At 38.4% G+C, this 17,549-nt stretch overlaps 1 protein-coding gene across 1 annotated transcript; it reads right to left on the minus strand.

Annotated features, from left to right (window-relative positions):
• Positions 1-1,101: 1,101 nt before the first annotated feature.
• On the minus strand, positions 1,102-11,260 carry napsa (napsin A aspartic peptidase). The gene is made up of 9 exons (XM_036566126.1): positions 11,055-11,260; positions 10,454-10,688; positions 9,321-9,444; positions 8,780-8,898; positions 7,146-7,345; positions 3,698-3,820; positions 3,185-3,329; positions 2,101-2,199; positions 1,102-1,772 (listed from the first exon to the last, which is right to left on the minus strand). The coding sequence occupies exons 1-9, from the start codon at positions 11,120-11,122 to the stop codon at positions 1,611-1,613; spliced, it is 1,275 nt and encodes a 424-aa protein (XP_036422019.1). The 5' UTR covers positions 11,123-11,260; the 3' UTR covers positions 1,102-1,610.
• Positions 11,261-17,549: the final 6,289 nt, after the last annotated feature.

Genomic DNA, 17,549 nt, shown 5'->3' on the forward strand with positions numbered 1-17,549 from the left:
TTTCCACCAAATCAAATCAAGTTTACCGAGGCCTGAAATTCTTGGCTGGGGAGTCCCTGCTAATGCAGGAAATCATGCTCTTAAACCAGCACTAGAGAAAATGCTATATTGATGTTCATTACAGAAATTTGAATACATAGACAAACATGGATGTGTGACTTTTCCTCATTAGTTGACTCCTGACCTTTTTTGACCATGGCAGTCTAATGCTTGAGGGGAAACATGTATCTGTGAGTGGCCTTTAGTTATGGTTCAAATTGAATTAGTGTCATGTTGGATGTCATGTGATGGACTCTGCGTCTCAGAGAAGACTAAAATAATTTGGAGATGGAAAACGTGACTGATCGGGACATGTGAGGGAGAGAGTTCAAAAAGCCATCACTTTACCATCACACCATTGGCCACAATGACCCCTGTTAAAGTCAGACTGAAATCCTGCAAATTACCCTTTTTTTACTTTGTTAGTTCATTGCCATGTTATCCGTGGTTCATCTGATCATTTAAAGGACACTGGGCCTTATTCACCAATAACTACCCAAGTTTTTTCTTATATTTGTTCCTGAGAAAGGTCCTAAGAAGAAGTCTACACCAAATTCATGACATGTTAACTGCAAAATAGTTCACACAATTTTGCTCCTGAGTGTGTGTAATTCTGTTCTTACCTAAGAACAAATCCCATATAAGAAAACACTGGTGAATATCAGAATCTCCGTGAAAACTGCGCAAGTTGATTTTTAATAAGAAATTTCTTCTTAAGATTGGTCAGTGATCAAGGCCCAATATTCTTGTTTTCCTGTAATCTTCTATTAAATGTAATGACTCTCGCCACCTCTAAAATATCTAATGATTGTCTGACTCATCATGCACCAGTGGACATGAAAAAAAAATAATAAAGAAGAATGTTTTCCTGCAGGCCCGCCACAAACAGAAGCCAGTAGATCCCACCATCTAGCATCTGTCCCCTATGTTTTCACTCCTTTAGCAAGCAAATTAGCTATATTAGCTAAGTGCTAATTTTACAGCTAAAGCTTTCAAAGCCAAGCTGTCTGAAACAAATACTGATGTAGTCATATAGGGGTTTTACAAAAAGGCCACAAAGAGTTTGAAAACTAACTCTTTATTTCAATTTCACAGCTGAAAGCCATTACAGTGAAAATCCTGGTCCCAGTGTTCAAAAATTAGCAAAATGTACAAATGTAATGGTTTTGACATTGATAACAAAGCCTGCAGGATTAGAACAGTAATCAGTAATTCTGTAAACTTCTGATCAAATTTAAAACCGAAACAGCACAGAAACATGTAGACTTCATTAATAAACTTTTTCCAGAGTTTGTAACATGAAACTAATACTTCATTTGAGATCTAAATTCCAAAAAAAGTGCAAACAATAAAGAACAGCTCATTAAAAAAATGCATAGTTTAATAAGAAAAATGTACACAATAAGCTTTAGTATAAATTGATCACTGTAGATCAGTTTCTCTTTCCCTAAAGTTTAGTTCTGGCTTCTTTCTGCTTTCTCAATCAGTCTATAATCCAACAGCTCTGTAACCCTGCTCTCCCTTCATGTTTCTTTTAGGCTTTGGTAATGCAAACGACAATATTCCTCTGTTTATTTGGAAGGAGCGAATCCTACTTGGTCGTTGTCTCTGTCAAAGACTGTGTAATAGCGGCCAATGAAGACATCTCCCAGGATCCAAAGGGGACCAGCAGGGGGTGGCACATCCATCGCCATGAAACCAGACAGGCAGATGCTCACACCCATCTGGGTAGACTGAGAGAGAAATTAAAGAATGAGTGTTTGTTGGGTGAGGTGTTGATTTACAACACCTAAATGGACAAATGAAGACCTAAAAATATACACCTCAGAGCTAAAAACATGACCAGCCATCTTGAAGCCTGAATTTTGGCTCTAGCTTTGTCTATTTTTTCTAGATACAGTACATCATACAGTGTCAGAAACCGAAACATCAATCCCACTGATATTCTAATGATCTTTATCCTGTAATATACATGTATCCTGAGAACATCACCATTCTCTCATATTGTACCATCCATTTTAGAGGACTGCAAAGGGCAGTGGAGCTAACAGAGCATGTTACCTTCACAACATAGTCTTTTCCTGTCAGGTTGAACATCTTTCCTCCCAGACTGAGTGAAACAGTGGGGAGAGAGGGAATTTTTTTGCAATCAATCCAGTACTGCAGAAAGGAAGTAGAGACAAAAAATTAATTACTCATGCAACCATAATATCTACCAACTGTTCATGAACACTTCTTTAAAAAGCCAGATGCTGATGATGAATACAGTAAGAGAATGAAACAGTAGACATGTAAGTTTAAGCAGTATATTTGGTAGACTTTGACTATTCAAGTCTCTGTATTTGCAGGCTCAAAGTGAATGGGTGAGCAAAAGAGGTTCTTCTATTGGTACAAGCTTGTAATAATAGCAGAACCTTTTTGGTGCTATAACCCTGTTCAAAAACATTCTATATAGAACCATATAAAACACATTTCTCCATCAATATGAAGAACCCTTTCATTATGCAAAGAACCTTTTGATCATGCAAAGGGTGCTTTGAGTGTTCATAGTTCTATATAGAACCATTTTCTGTACCAAAAAACCTATGAAAGAATATTTTTAAGTGTGTACTCTTAGATCATGTAAACAATATATGGATTTTTCCCCCACAAACTATATTTATGACAGTATATTGTTACCAATGGAACCAGTGAAGTGAAAGAAGATCCCCTACTTCAGAAAATCTAGCAAAGAAAAGTAAATATTTAGTGTATATGCACCGGTGCTGCCACAATTAAATGGCATTAAAAGTATGTATAAAGTACAATGATTTCCTTTATTCAAGGTTTTACATACTGTGCTGCACTGCATCCACTTCTGCAGAGCTAATAATGCTCCTGACATTTGAAACACAAAATCTTCAGAGAAAACCATAAACAAATAAACCTACTGTGAGCCTCCTTTATTAAAAGATTACTGAGAGACACTTTTTTTTGATATCATGTTATATATCACTTCTACAACCATGCTAACATCCTGTAGTTATCCACCATCTCTAATTAAGAGAATGTGACCAACTCTCAACCAGCTGCCCAAGTGCACTTGAACCATGCAAGTATGGAGACGATATAACAGGCTGTTTGTATGTGTGGGTGTTCCACTCACCTCCCCCATCAGCAGAGGGATGGCTCCGATGACTCTGTGCAGTGCTCGAATCTCCTGAACTGGCCCCACAATCATCGACGTTCCTGTGTCAACGATGGCCTGGCAACCCCCCTTGCAGAGCGTCAGGGTGCCTCCTACCTGAACTCTGCAGGCCAGATAGCACAGTTATCAGTGTGAATCAGCATAGCTGTGTCTGAACATGCAAAGCATGCACTAAACTCTGACATCAATAATAAAACAAGGGCCTGAAACAAATATATTTAGGCTTATGCAGTGCTTCATATGCAAATGTACATCAAAGGCTTAATATGATTTGTTTGAGCAAGAAAAGATAAACATGGAACTCTCAAAGGTGATTTTTCCTTTTCAAACACTTCAGAGTTCTTAATTAGCAAATTCTTATTTGACACTGAATAATGAATTAACTAGCAAGATTAAACCGTATTAAAAAAAGTCATGTGTTGCACTCTCAACTGCAATGAATTAAAAGCAGTCGTGAACAAAACTACATACTTATCCATCTGGATCTGCCAGTAGGCTTTACGAGTGACTTTAACAAAGTGAAGGTCTCCATCAAAGTACTGCTGATCAAAACCACCCAGCATCAGTTCACCCCCGATCTCCGCTGCAGTGTCCCTAAACAAACACAGAACACAAAAGTGCAGTGTGAAGTGGGGCTGCATAATATATTGCGATACTGGCCAGAACTGATTGCACATGGTGCTGCAATATGCAAATGAGCCTTATAAAAAAAAATTACCCATTTTTTTTGTGCTATGTGAGCATTTTGACCAATCACAAATAGGTTTCTGTGGGTGTTTTGGTGCATCGAGGCATTCACATTATTCAAAAAAGAAAACATTTTGCTCAAAATAACAAGGATTAATCTTTAACTACATCAAAAATTAACCGTGTTAGGGCTGTCAAACAATTAAGACAGGACTTCTTAAACTGGGGTTTAGGACCACTTGTGGGGGGTTACGAGAGTGTTGCTACAAGTCCTTATCTTATACCTGATCAAAACACAGAAAACAATTTCACTAAGGGCATACAAGCTCTGCTGAATGGCTCCACCTATAGACCATGAAAGACTTGATTGACCATTTTACCATGTCATCCAGCTCTACTTTCAATTCAATTACATTATTTCGATCATGTGAGCACAAGGTTTTTTTCATCACCAACATCCAGTGAGTGCAACAGTGTCTGCATCTTCCAACAAATGTGTACATGAAATATACTCTCACATGCACACTGATTTGTTCATGAGTATATTTGTTCATGTACACTCACATGCAAAACTGAGCCATGCCCAACTTGGCAAAATACTGAGCTTTTAAGGGTCTTAACAACAAATCATTAGTCAGTAAACTAGAAAGACTGAAACAAACAGATAAAGTAACTTAGTATGGGATGGCTTTTCCCTTTGATTTCTTAACTGCGTAAACATGCAGACAGCCTTTTACAGAAAGAAGCATCTGTATTTTCCCACTTAGCATTGATAGCTTCAAACAATTGAAAAACACTGCCAAGCTAGTTTGTGTTTAATACAAGAACAGATATTCTTTACAGGGTTTAAATCTGGACTTCGACCAGGCCGAAACCATCAGTAAAAACTATTAGTATTTTAGGCTCGGTCCATTTTTTGGATGGGAGTGTACATCATACACTGTACAGAGTCAAAAGTTCAAACTACTATGTGGCCTCTTAGTCTTACAGCTAAAGCTGATGCATTCTTGTTACACTGGAGGCTCTCAAGAGGAACTCTAGTTTTCCACCTTGCTATTGCTTTTGTTAGGACTGATTTGTTCATAGGTCTCCCGCAAGCACTGCTGAAGGTGCTTAAGGTATCGCTTTAAAAGGTATTTAAACGAGAGGGCTTCACTCACAAATTCTATCATAAGGCAACACAGCTCACAAGGTACACTGTGATCACAATTTGTAATAATGTAATGTGATATTTTTGCAATATCCTGCACCCAAGTATGAAGTAACTATTCAGTATGATGAAATAATAGGCCACACTTCAACCAGTGTAAACACTAACACACAATGGGATGTGAGCATCTGCCAAAAAGTTTTGCTCATATTAGGTACTTGGTATTTGTATGGGTACTCGAGTACTGTTGACTGTTAGAGGTGCCAATAGTCAAAAAACTGAAATCACTATTAATTTTACATTAACTTTTACGTTTTGATGGAACTGTAAAATGTTATTCGTTTTGTCACCACGTAAGTATATTAAACTTTGGCACTGCGAATCAACTGCCTTAACGTGAGCACATTGCCAAGGTGTTAAGGTCATGATTAAGAAGACTGAGGCAGCACGGCATTGTTACTAACTAGACCAACCAGACTAGTTAATGTTAGCTCCAGAAAACAGTGAAAACATGTTGGCATATTGTACACTGAGGAGAAAAGATGTAAGTGTAAGAAAAAACGAGTCCTCATTAGCATCCACTGTTGTACCTGGCACCTGTAGTTTTTGCTCACATCTGAACAGGCAGCCTCCGTTACTCTCCAAAAAACACCAAAACTACAGATTTCCCTCAGCTTTTTTAAATATACAACATATTTTCTAATGTCTTCCTCTGCTTTCTTCTAAATTTTTGACCTACCCATATTTGTCCACTTATTTTTATTGCTATCACTTGAAAAAGTAAGTATCTAGCCTTATGTTAATTCCAGCTGACGCTGTTTTTACCTTCCCCACAGACAACTAGATATGCATTCATTAACTTTTGCAGATACTCAAATATAAAAATTAGTCAGAATGTGCATCCCTAGATCATACAATACAGGTCAAGCAGTCTATACTCCAGCACAGTGATCCCATTCCTTGAATAGCAAGGGTTAAATAACTGCGTGGTTACTAAAATTGCCATTTCTGCACATATTTCCACTATTTTCCCATTAATTTCATCAGCTAGTCAAGAGACAGACATGCCCCCTATTATAAACTGGCAGCAGCCATTGTACTCAAAAAGCTGTACTATCAGTCAGTCACACGTCTTTCTCTCCTTCTCTCTCACAAGACCAAAGTCACATGTCCAAGGCATAACAACATTCTTTCTACACTTGTCCCTCAGAAAATGCAATAGCAAACAGCTTGAGAGGAGACAGGAGGAACCACACATAAGGGAAACAACAAGGGTTACAAAACAGTATTTCACCTTCACTTTAAGGAAGAAAGATGTCAAATCAAACTGTCAGAAGTGAAAGCACAGTGTACGGTCATGTTAAAATGAGGCTGGAGGATGGTCAACCACAAGCCATCTTTATCTAAACCTTAAATGACCTATTTCTGAACAACCGTGTTTTCTAATAAATAAAACCTACCGATATGGCATAGGTTATTCAAACCGTGGGATGCACAACAATACGAACTGCAGCAGGGTGTGGGTGAGAGATGAGATGAAAAATAGCTAAAAATATTACTACTACTACTACTATTACTACTATTACTACTACTACTACTACTACTACTAATAATAATAATAATAATAATAATAATAATAAATCTTTTATGCATATTTAAATGGCTATATTGAAAGACTGTTTCCCCCTTGCAATTGGGAATCTATTAATTTCTGCAGTCTAATTAAAGTATCTTTTAATTAGAGTTAACAATAAAGAGTCAAATTTGGGGCACGTTAGATGTCAAATGGCATTTAACCAGCTTTCCAAAATGGACTGCTATATTTCTAAAAGAACACATGGATATGGATTTGAAAGCCTTTGATATACAGTATAGAATTTGAATAATAAATCTCAAAAAGGAACATAAAATAGGCACAAAAAGGAAGAATTCCATACATTTAATAAGCCTACCCTAGGACTAAATTAAGAGTTTAGTCCAGTCAGATATTTCCAAAGGATATCATTTGGAATGGCTGGTTTAATTCTGTGTGACATTAGGGTTAGGCAGCTTGTGCTTACAATATGTTGGTTAAGAACAGACCTGTTTATGTAGAAAGAGAAGATGTTCCGTGGAAGGAGTTTGGCAGCCATGGCAGAGTCAAACACTGGTGTGACACTGTCCACAGAGATGGCGGGGTAGGCCATGCCGAGAACCCCGTCAAACCGTGCCACAGCGAACACAATGCCAGGCTGCTTCACCGCCTCAGCAAACTGCTGCCCAGTAACGTCCAACCCTGCCAGCTAAATAAACACAAACATACGTTAGAGCAGATGTGTCACAACCATGAAATTTTAGGTGACGATTAATTGCCACATAATCACTTGCAATTAATGACAATCATCTTTTTTATGTATTGTATGCAACTATTAAAGTATCTACCTAAAGTGAACAAATAATATTATTTATACATTTTTCTATGTAAAATGTATAAATGGCCAATGGTCAGATGGCCAAAACAAAGTGAAACTGAAGTCTTTGCGTGCTGCTGCTCATTGCCGCTCACATCCGATATTGATTAACAAAGGAGAGTTTGCATTTTCTTTAGAGACACGCTGTATGTTGTAAGAAGATAAATCAGCAGATTTCCTAAACAAGTAGACCCTTGATGATTTGTTTAATGAATTTGAATAAAACTGTTCAAATTTGTTGATTTGTACAATGAATCACAAACTCGCTTGTTGATTTGATGAAGTGTGCAGTGCCGGATCTACCGTATTTTCTTTGGCTTTCTTTCTGATTCCTACTTGATTCAACCGCACCACTTTGAACCTGACTGAACCTGCACCACATGAAGTCCGAAACTGACCCTGACTTTTAAACAACACTGCAAACATTTTTAGTCTGGATAAACTTTCCATAATGCACTGTTCTCACAGTGTGCATAACCCTTCACCTGTTTAATCCTAAACCTTTTGGGAGGAAGAATAAAATAAGAAGAAAAATTAAAGCAGGGGGAAATGCTGGGTAAAATCTGTCAACACTGGGGTGTTAGGACCCTCCCGACCCAATCCAGACAACATTAGGAAATGGCACTCCAGCCCGAGGTTAGCAATGGGGTCTACACCCGGTTTGGGCAAATGTTTCAAGCTCTAGTGTACATACATACAGAAGGGTTAGATATAAAAACATATTTACAGGCATGCTCAGCAAACAGTAGCATTAGACTTTTCTTTTTTAAATAGGCTGCTGACGTTGTGATATACACAACCCCTTTAGTGCTTTTTATAATACATTCCCTGCATCTGTTTGATCCAAATGAAGCATCAATTTCAACAGTTCAAACCCTTAAACTCCAGAAATATTATTCAATTTTCACCCTTAAAGCTTATTAGAAACTACTTTAAATAATTTGATCACTACTACAAAACATATGGATGAAAGTTCAAAACTCAAGTGTTGTTACACAGCAGACCTTTAGTGTAAGAGGTAAATGATGCATTTAACATCTGTACACTGAAATTAGTCAATTTACAAGTTATGCCCTGAAACAGGATGTGCTGGATGCTACTTGTTTCTACATTGTTCCTTGAGTGTCACTACAATAAATCAGGGCATGTATAGAGTGATTTAAGTGGAAAGGCGATGTGTTTAGTGCGATTTGATCATATATGAGATGTTTGGAGTTTTGTTATTTATAGGATTTACTAAACATCGCTAGGCTCTAGGTGACTTACATTGACTGTGTCTTGACTGATGAAGCCAGACAGACTCCCTCTACCATACCGGATGGAGAACGCGGTCCCATTCTTCACATACGTGCTAGACTTCTTCGAGTTATAACGATGGTGTAACCCTGAGAGAAGGAAGAGAGAGAAAATGTGAGAAAGATAAAAAAAAGAGGGAAAAAGATGGAATATGGTTAGGCATGGGGTAGTCTCAGCTCACAGACGTACAGAGTCTGATATCTATGGTATGCCAAGCCGGCCATAAGTACTGGGATTTTGTTAGCTGCAATCTGATTGACTATCACACACTATCACTGTTTGCTCCCATGTCCGCTTCAGTGCCAGGGACTGTCTTAAAATTATTCATGTCTACTATAACTGTTTGTTAGTTCAAGGACTAGGAAACAGGTTGAAATTACTATCTATGGTAATCAATCATTCAATACAGATGCAGCTGATAGAGATTAGGTTGAACAACACTGGAGTATTTCTTTAAGCTGTCTACCAGCAGAGAAAATGAAACATTTCATTAGAGCCAAATCTTACTCACAGCAGGCCAGATCGAAGAAGGAGCAATGAATGGAGGGCACCCACAGGTTAGAGGAGCCCGTATCAAAAAGCACAGTGAACTCCTGGGGAGGTGTGCCAATGCTGATCTTGCCAAAGTACTGAGCCTGGCAAAGCAAAGCAAAAATCCATCTTAGGAACAAGCCATGAAGACAGGGGTAAGCAATCGTATCCCTGAAATGCTAAAATAAATAAGACAAATAAGGAGTTGCATAGAAACCAGCACTGGTCTGTAGCTTACACTTAATGCCCACATAAATGGGTGGTATGTGGATTAGATTTTAAGAATAAACTCAAAGAAGGAATAAACCAAACCCTGGGTTTAGATACACCATGATCTTGGACATCATACACCCAGACATGTCATCTGAAGTATCACAATATTAGGCCGGGCCCATTTTTTCAAAAGCATCTTAATTTTAAGATCATCTTAACTAGTAGAGGGAATGTACAGTGCGATACTCACCCTACCTGTTAAGAATTGTCTAAATGCATTTGGGAACTCCAGCCCAGAAGAGTCAGTTTAGAAAAATAAATCTCAACATTTCTATTATTTAATTATTTAAGAGTCATTCAGTGTGGTTTAATGTGAAATGCTCTGGTCTAGGGAAACCTACCAAGGCACTATTGTTTTCAGTGGTGGTGAAAGGAACCAGATGTTTGAAGCATTTAATGCCTATTAAAGTTAAACCAATGAAACAAATCACATGAAATGGTTATGATTATACCGTCTGATGGATGAGATATTGTTTTACGATAGTCTGGACATAAGGTTGTGGCTTAAAACGAAAAGCCCAAAATTGCCATTGTGAGGCAACATTGTTTCCAAAGAACTATGCTATACTGCTATTGTCAACATTACATATGAAAACTCAGAAGACAAAAAGAGGTTCATCTGTCAATTAGTATGGCAAATAAAATGGTTATATTTGTGCTGTAGTCATTGTGACTCCTGGTTCCCATCACCATCACTGCAGAAAGATTAAGTAAGTTTCTCTACAATACACCATTTTACATGAAGCCACTGTGAATCATTGTTTACATCTCAACGATTTCCCTTTAGTGGCTGCGGTTTGAGGACGTTGCTTGCATGGGTCTGTCTGAACTGCAGCTTACATCCATGAAGTTGGTGAGTTTCTCCACAGGGGACGGTGCGGTGGGGGCAGGAGTTTTAGTAGGGGCGGCAGTGGTGGCGTTTGAACGGGCGGTAGTGGCGTCTGGATGGACGATGGTGGTCCCAAACTGCCGGGAAGCCTCTCCAGTTTCTCTGGCCCTTGCCTTCAGCTCTTCAATAGTCAGACCGTTGTCAGCCAGCAGGCGGCGCACTGTCCGCGCTTTGTGCAGGGGGATTCTAGCGGCGGGGCAGAATAAAAAGGGAAATTACAGCTCACTGCAGCCTCAGCAAGCGAAACCAGTCACACATTAACCACTTTTTCAAAACTGACATCTTAACAGGCTTCGTCACTGAAATGTCCGCTGAACAGCGAGTCACTTTTCAACTGCAAGACAGCGAAAAGTGCTGTGGAGTCTCTAAATCTTATACAAACTGGATTTGCCGCCATCTAACCATATCAATCTTTAATCAGATTTCATCAAAGCACATGAAACAAAATGAACATTTGGTGCAAAGCAGCATGCAATGTTTAAATGTAAACTGCTAAATGGCAGCCGCTACTAGCAACACGCTTTGACCAAATACAGGAAAACATAACGTTACCTGATGTCTGCATCGCTGTTCGCAGTAAACAGCAACATTAAACCCAGGAGCAGACGGAGTTTAGTCATGTTTCTAACGTGGACTAAAGAAAAGTGGAGGCTTCTTCTGTGAATTCTACCAAAACTGAAGGAAGCTGGCTTCTAACCACCACCTCCTCTCTTGACGCCCTGTTGCGTACAAGCAAATGCGTCAGTTGATCCGCTACAGCCTCTCGGACAACTTCGTCTGTTCTCGGCTTTCTTCGTTCGCCTCAAACCTGATTGGCTTGTAATGTGTATGTCGTCTACGATTGGCTCAGGGAAAAGTCAATTAAATGTCAACCACACATCAACAAATGTCACGAGACACTGGCCGCGTCCCAACAGTTGAAACGTTGTTTCCGGTTTACTTTGTTTTGCTTTTTTCCTGATCTGCAGCCCAAGGCGGCATTATATATTGGCAGAGCTCACTAGCAGGTGGATCCCCACGGCTACCAGATGACCACTTTATGAGCTCCACCTATCATATAGGTCGACTGGACTATATAGGTGTACAATAACGGACTGTAGCCCACCTGTTGACCACCCCTTATATTATTGGCAGCAGTGTAACCACTGGTTACATAGAGGCGGGCAATATGGCACTAATATTATATCAATAGGCATCACAATATTTACTTTTCCTGAGATTTAATGAATTGTAACAGACAAAATAGCACCAATAGAGCCACATGTAATAATAATAATAATAATAATAAGAAGAAGAAGAAGAAGAAGAAGAATAAAAACACAAACTACAGTAATTTGTATTCAATGTTCAATCAAATGAAACAGGCCTAATTATCCTCACTTTGTAATGAAACATGTAGTTAATGTTTTTAAGTACTGACAATATCCACAATATGATTAGAACAGTGTTTTGTGTCAGAAGTTATCTCAGTAACAACAGAATATCATTATATTTCTCTCCCCTACTGGCGCCCATGATGGAGAGGGCCCATTGTGACCGAACCCCCAACATCTTTATTAGGCTGATACAATTATGTGTCCATTATACGTCTAACAGAAAGATCCAATTTCTTAGAAACACAGACAGACTTCTATTTATCTGCCTCTTATTTATAATGCATCCAATTTAACTATATTCAAATGGATCTTTCACCACCTGCAACATGGTGTATATATATATATATATATATATATATATATATATATATATATATATATATATATATATATATATGTGTGTGTGTGTGTGTGTGTGTGTATGTAGCCCTGCGATGGACTGGCGACCTGTCCAGGGTGTATCCTGCCTTCCGCCCAATGACAGCTGGGATAGGCTCAACACCCCACCGCGACCCAGAAGGATAAGCGGTTTAGATTATGTATGTATGTATATGTGTATGTATGTGTGTGTGTGTGTATACATTAATTACATAAGTTAGAACCTTACATACCCAGTCTAACCTAAACATTCAGGTAAATATTACATGCTATTGGGCAGAGTGGCATGCACTGAGAGCATGAACATAAAAATAGGAATTAAGCAATCAAATTACAGTGTAATTGTTTATTTGTCAACAGCAGGAGTGGATTTAGGAATTCTTGATGGGTGTTTTATTAAATTACTAAAAAGAATTGCTACAATCACAAATAAAAGCTATTTTTAAAATGTGTGTATGTATATTTCGGAATAGGTTATTTAACATCAACACATGCAGTATATCTGACTTGTAATTCATGGCGCCCTTCGCTTATGGGGGCCCTAGGCGGCTGCCTATATTTGCATAGTGTAAAGACCTTCCCTAGTTTTTGTATGTTAATTTATTTTGTTTATTTCTATTTTTTATTTTTATTACTATTATTTTTTGCACTAGGGCCCATAAGATCCTGATTTATGGCACTGATTATTGAGAAGATATTATTTGGATAGTGGATCAATATCAGCACAGCAGTGACACTGGCATAGTAGTTCATGGCAGTTTACAGGTATTTTTATTTTTAACTCTGTAGAATTATCTACTGTTACGTTTCACTCACAAAACTAAACTAAAAAAACAAAATAAAAAAGGCCTCACAGAAACGTTCAGCTTTGCAGACTGTAATCTAGACATCACTGTATTTCCCGGTAACATCTCAATGTCTGTTCACACATGAGTTTCCTGGGTGTTATACTGGCAGCGACATTATAAAAGAGGATACTGGTCACTGGTTGAAATATGCTCAACACTCAACATGGTGTCTGCTTGCAGAGAAAGGCAAGAAAAGGAGCCAATCAACTTGCTAGTTATGCTAAGCCCCCCCTATTTACAAGGTCTGCACAAGCCAGACCGACCTGATTGTGTGTTACTGAGCCAAAAGCTACAATATATTTAAGAGGTTTCTGTCATTTTTTATTAGTGATTTCAAATATGTTTTTGAAATGTAATTTGACCTTTAGTTTCAAATAGTTAGGTCTCTTCTCATTCAAAGAGAGAGGAATCTGGTCTTGTATGGCTGGAAATAACTGCCTAGCAGTGTTGCAAAAATGGCCGCCGAGTGATTCACCCATGTGTTCATGCTTAACCCCTTCCCATGTAATTACCATTAAGTTCTAAGGTAACGATTGCATTTGTGTAAACACTGTTTATGAATAGATTTATTGGTATATTGTGACACATTGTTCTATTATAACCATGATATTTGCTATATGTCCTACAGAAAAGGCTAGTTTTAGTTATACTGTCAGTGGTTTAGTTGCTGTGCACTGTTAGAAATAAAGATACTGTACAGATAAATTTTTCATTCATCAATTGTATACCTTAAAGAAGTTTTTCCCAGGTGAAAAGTATATATTTGTACTTTTTCATGACCTAATGTTTTAAAACAGAACAATAAAATAAAAAGACGAGACGAGTTGGGGTGTGTGGAATACAACTTAGAAAATATCATTTCAGTGGATTACGGTACAATTATGTTCCTTGTGCAAAGGTACTGAGATGTACCCTTGAGAGTACCAATCCAGTGACAAAAGGGGTACTGCCCCAGTGACGGTTTTGTACCTTTATTTCTGAGAGTGTAGGTGCATTAAGCTACCATATGGTGCATTAAGCTACCAAGGGGAGCATGACTGCAAAATGCCAGAGAGCACATGCGAACATGTCTTGTGGTGTGAATGGAGCTAAATGGCTGAAAGCGAAAAATGCTCCTACCCACTTGTGCTGTAAGCAAGTATAAAGGTGTATCAGCTTAAAAATTCTTACAAACCCAGAAAACATTAGGCTTGTTTGACTGATCGCTGTCTGTCTCGCTTCTGTGCATGCTGGTTTGTTATTCGTCTGACTTGTATCGGCATCATGCTGACATACATTGTTATAATCTCATGAGAGAGAGGCAGCTGAACTTTCTAGAGCCAGTCAGCGCAGTTGCTCACCACAAAACTGAGAGACAGCTTGATAACAACAGAGTTTATCCTCATTGGCTAGAAGCCCAGTGGACAACCATGTGGACACAAACTGTATGGAATACAGTACACAGCCTATTAACATATGTAGTGTTGTGTTTTTTTTTTACGTGGAAAGTTTGAATTCATATTTTTAAAGAAATGTTATGTCTAATATGTGAATGCTGCGAGAGCTGCTGGCTCACATGAGGTGCTGCCAGTAAAACCTTCCAGCTTGACACCTCTCTTCTCAGCTCCTCCCTCATCTGAAACTGGCTACTCTCGCTGACTGCCAAGGCCAGGCGCAGTTGATCTCAAACAAGCCTACTACTGAAAGGCAATTTTCCTCACTACACATTCACTGGTTTTACCACCACTTACTGAGTGAGACTTCAGAAGAGCATGAGAACCTGTTTGTGCACCCTAGCCATCCCTGACCCACATGCAAATAAATCCCTTCAGTGAGGAGTCCTTGTGAACATGTGACTTTAGTGAATCTACTAAAAGTTCCCTTTGTGTAGAATGCTTCTCACAAAGAAGCAGAACATGTTCATCCAGTTCTCTATTTTGAGTGTCGGCAACGCCCCATTTCATGTTTCTGTATTAACTGTAATGAGGAATTCAAGATAGTATGCCCTATACGAAGTCGTTTAAGAACTTTTTTTTTTGCCTGCAGTCATACCCCCTGACTACAGCTAAACCAACCCATTGTTAAAATGTATACAGATGGCTAGCAGAAGCGGCTGAAGTGGCTATTGCTTATTAAACATTTATTTTATATTTGTAATAGTAAATATTTGCTAATATCTTTGGCATGTTATAGAAGCAGAAAAATAATTAAAGGGGAACACACTTTCATTTTTTTCATCTTACTCTCTGGAGCTTCCATAGTCTGCTAGAAAAAAAGGAGGCTTTCAATAGCTGAAATTGTACAAGTGATGCTAGAATGTTTTTCAACTGTTTTTGGTGGTTGTTGAGTGTACTGGACTTCTTAATTACTGTAAGACATGGGAATTCAACAGTTCAGGACAGAAAACATCTGAAGTGGGTGGCACACACAGCTGCTGAAATAACTGGCAGCCTTTCTTCAGTTACAGCACTGAATTCAGTCTGAGGTTTTTGTTAAAGACCATTTATGTACTTTTAGATACTATTTCTATATGGGACAAAATTGTATGTTGTATATTGTTTTAGTCGAATGTAATTGTGTGTATGGGTTGTCGTTATGTGTTTATTGTACTGTCCTTCTGCACCGCACTCATTTACAATCAACTTGGTTGACATGGCAATATAGCACTTTGAATTTCGACCACTGCTTTCTGTCACCACCATCATAAAAACAAATCTTACCCAGCAAGTTTCTCAGCAATGCAACATTTCCCACTCACTCACTCACTCACTCACTCACTCACTCGCTTACTCACCCACTCACCCACTCAGTCTCTCACGTTTAACAAGACTGTCCACAAGGGGGAGCTACTGGCACTATAGTAACTGCAGTGAAAACAACCTTGTGTTAGCTGAAATGGTGGAGTCTTTTGAACATTGTGGACATGTGAGACATGCATGCTTTCTAGGACTTTTGGGATACTACATGCTGGTGCTTCACATCAATAACACTTTGTGTCCTTGTTAAAGCAATTACACAACTGTCTACACTGCAAAAAAGACGTCTTGGCAAGTGAAACCATCTTAAATCTAGTTGTTGTATGTAATATTTCTCATTTGGAGATCATTGTAAGCATTATACTACATTATAAAACTTACTTCTAGACATTTGTAGTAACTTTATTAAGTTAAATCTCACAATTTTGGCAAATCAATTGGATTTTTTTAAGAAATAATGCTTGAAACAAAAAATTATCTGCTAATATAGTGAGGTAATTTGGTACAGTCAAACATAGAAGTAATGATTAATGAGATTTTGTCAGAAAATTATACGTAACATAATCTTTTTACATTTTTAGAGAAGTAATTATTCACTGGTAATGGATTATGTTTTTAAGTAATTGCCCCAACATTAGAGTTATCTATACTAACATTAATGCTAGCGTTATGTACTGCTAAACCTGTGCAGCTCTCTGTTCTGAATGAAAAAATGAAGTTAGTTAGTTAGTTATAACATTTTTTAGGGTTTCCTTTTCAATTTCCAGAAAATCACACCAAAAAATAGTGCAGATTATCATTTAACCCCCTTGTTCATATGCAGTTGTGTCATCATGTGACAACATTGAATAGTCCAGTATAACCATGGCTGTGCTGTATTGGAATATTCAATGTTGTTACACGATGATGTTGTTACATCTTTGTTTTTTTTTTAATGTGGATGTACTCTGGAATATTTCACATCAACACATACAGTATATCTAATTTGTATTTTCATGGGCCCTTGGCTCATGGGGGCCTTATGCAGCTACTTATGTTTGCCTAGTGCATAGATCACCCCTGTGTTTCAGTAGATACACACCCCAAATTGTGCAAGACGTCTTCCGTCCTGGAGTTTGCCACCCCTGCTGTATAACTCTGTATAAGTAAGGAAAAGCAGCTCCTAACTGACTGGGTGCCCCAGCACTTTAGCTGATTGTTTTGTTCTCCCAAACTGGCTGCTGTTGACTGACACTTTAAACTTGTATCCACTGCGCTCTGATGTGCTGCAAAAATATAACACTTGTGCCACCTGGTGGAGGAGAACAAGTCCAACAATTGCAGCATTTCCTCAAAGTCTTCTGACCAAAGTTCAGGTCAAAAGCAACAGAGTACTTCTCTCAAAATGCTGATGTTCTATGTAACAAATGAAAGCGTATGAATCCCACCATCCAGCCCAAAGGAGAATAACTTCTTCTTCTGAGTCTTGGTTTCTCTCAGTGGGTCTCATTCACTAATCTTTGCTCAGCACCCATTATATCACATGCACAGTGAACTGGGCAGTATTATTAGAAATAACAATGACACCCTCACAGACAGATGTCATAATGTTTGATGTCACGACAACTTGCACATGCACATTTTTCAGCACTGTGGCCGTCTTGACATCTTTCTCTTAATAAAGCTCCTAGCAGGATAAACAACCTATGAATTAACCAGTAAGATATATGT

Source organism: Colossoma macropomum, unplaced genomic scaffold, assembly GCF_904425465.1.
Source record: "Colossoma macropomum unplaced genomic scaffold, Colossoma_macropomum, whole genome shotgun sequence".
Lineage (NCBI taxonomy): Eukaryota > Metazoa > Chordata > Actinopteri > Characiformes > Serrasalmidae > Colossoma > Colossoma macropomum.

Bases quoted from the DNA above. Each gene is read 5' to 3' on its own strand.
- napsa (XM_036566126.1), bottom strand. From the start codon at position 11,122: ATGACTAAACTCCGTCTGCTCCTGGGTTTAATGTTGCTGTTTACTGCG. The intron at 9,445-10,453 runs GTAAGCTGCAGT...TTGCTTTGCCAG, and splicing joins AACTCACCAACTTCATGGAT to GCTCAGTACTTTGGCAAGAT. The intron at 3,821-7,145 runs GTCTGTTCTTAA...GTGTTTGTTTAG, and splicing joins TTCTCTTTCTACATAAACAG to GGACACTGCAGCGGAGATCG.